Genomic DNA, 1865 nt, shown 5'->3' on the forward strand with positions numbered 1-1865 from the left:
AGAGAGAGAGAGAGAGAGAGAGAGAGAGAGAGAGAGAGAGAGAGAGAGAGAGAGAGAGAGAGAGAGAGAGAGAGAGAGAGAGAGAGAGAGAGAGAGAGAGAGAGAGAAAGAGAGAAGAAATATAGAGAGAGAGAGAGAGAGCTCTCCCTCTCTCTCTCTTCCTCTCTCTCTCTGACTCATTCCCGTATTTTGCTATAAGCTCGTGTACTGCATCTAACCTGTAACTGTTTCTCACTTCACACAGCTAGCAAAGCCAAGTGCGTACAACAAACGAAACCAGCGCCACCTGCCGGCCTAAAACTTCAAATCTACACCGCCTGCTCATCCTCCTCCTCGGCGGCGGTGGCGGGGGCGGCGAAGTCACCGGCCCCCGTTGCCATGACGACCGCCTCCGACTCTGATTCCACGCCGACGGCAGCGCCTCCTAGCTTCTCCTATCCGGCGCTAGAGGGCCTCGTGCACACGTTTGCGACGCTCGGCGAGGAGCAGGCGCACGCCGTCGACGCGCCCGACCTCCGCCAGGGGGCGCAGCTGCTGAGCGAGGCGATCCGGCAGGAGACGCAGCGAGCGGTTGCGAGATTCGTCGGCAGCGAATCGAAAGCACGCTTCTACGTCGCCGACGACCCCGCCACGCCCCCTGGTGGCGTCCCTGATTCGTCGATGATTGAGACGACGATGGCGGGCGTGCCGACGGTTGCCACGACGACGCCCCCTGGTGGCTGCCCTGATTCGTCGATGATTGAGACGACGATGGCGGGCGTGCCGACGGTTGCCACGACGACGTGTCGCGTTGCTGCCATAGATGGGGGAGAAGAGGGGGCCCGTGAGGGGCAGTCGGAGCCGACGTGTGGCCAGCTGTCAGCGCCGCAGGTTGCTGCGATGAGGCAGGAGCAGGGCAAGATTTTGGAGTCGTCCTCTTCACTCGAAGAAGTCATCGACTATGTAAAGGTACGCGCGCGCGGCGTGCATGTAATAATAATATCAATAATATAACAATAATATACCAATAAAAATCAATATTAATCAATAATATCAATAATATCAATAATATAACAATAATAATCAATATTAATCAATAATATCAATAAGATAACAATATTAATCAATAATATCAATAATATCAATAATACAACAATAATAATCCATATTAATCAATAATATCAATAATATCAACAATATAACAATAATAATTGCTTGGCGTTACTGCTACAGGGGCTCATACAACAAAATGGCGACGAGCAACAAACCATATCTGAATCCGCCGCCGAATTGCCAAGCGTCCACCAGGGGGAGCTAGATTCCATGCTTCCGGATCCGGAGACGCAGTTCGCGTCTTTCCCGCGTCGCAAGAAGGAGGCGCAGCGCGACCAGCAGCCAATGGGAACGCTGCAGGCGAAGCAGCAGCAGCAGCAGCAGCCAATCAGAAAATCTTTTGAGGATGCGCCGTTGACGATCGTTCTCGACGAGCCGCCAATCAGAAAAATGCGCGAAAAGAAGCAGCCGACAACAGTGGCCGATCCCGCTGCTGCTGCTGCTGCTGCTGCTGCTCCTGCTGCTGCCGCTACTGCTGCAGCTGCTGCTGCTAGCCTGCCCGGGGAATCCGCCACGGATCACACGATAGAGAAGGAAGCTGCTGCGATAGAGGAGTCTGGTGTTGAGAGGAGAGGCGAGAGAAGGAAGGAGCTCGCGGGGGAAGGAGGGAAGGAGGAAAGCGAGGTTCCCCAAGCAGGTTCGAACCCCGTATTATACTCGTTTATACGTATTACTCGTATACACGCTTATATTACGTGTTACTAGCGTTTGCCTGTGTTTGTGTGTATGTGTGTGTGTGTGTGTGTGTGTGTGTGTGTGTGTGTGTGTGTGTG

At 53.2% G+C, this 1865-nt stretch overlaps 1 protein-coding gene across 1 annotated transcript in view; it reads left to right on the plus strand.

Annotated features, from left to right (window-relative positions):
• LOC106817464 overlaps positions 1-1865 on the plus strand; it is a 36116-nt gene that overhangs the window by 27100 nt on the left and 7151 nt on the right. The window contains exons 13-14 of the mRNA XM_014822131.1: positions 245-948; positions 1213-1666. Of these exons, the coding sequence (XP_014677617.1) occupies positions 245-948; positions 1213-1666 (1158 nt within the window). The remainder of the gene's footprint in view (positions 1-244; positions 949-1212; positions 1667-1865) is intronic.

The sequence above is a fragment of the Priapulus caudatus genome, unplaced genomic scaffold (assembly GCF_000485595.1).
Source record: "Priapulus caudatus unplaced genomic scaffold, Priapulus_caudatus-5.0.1 Scaffold1736, whole genome shotgun sequence".
NCBI lineage: Eukaryota > Metazoa > Priapulida > Priapulimorpha > Priapulimorphida > Priapulidae > Priapulus > Priapulus caudatus.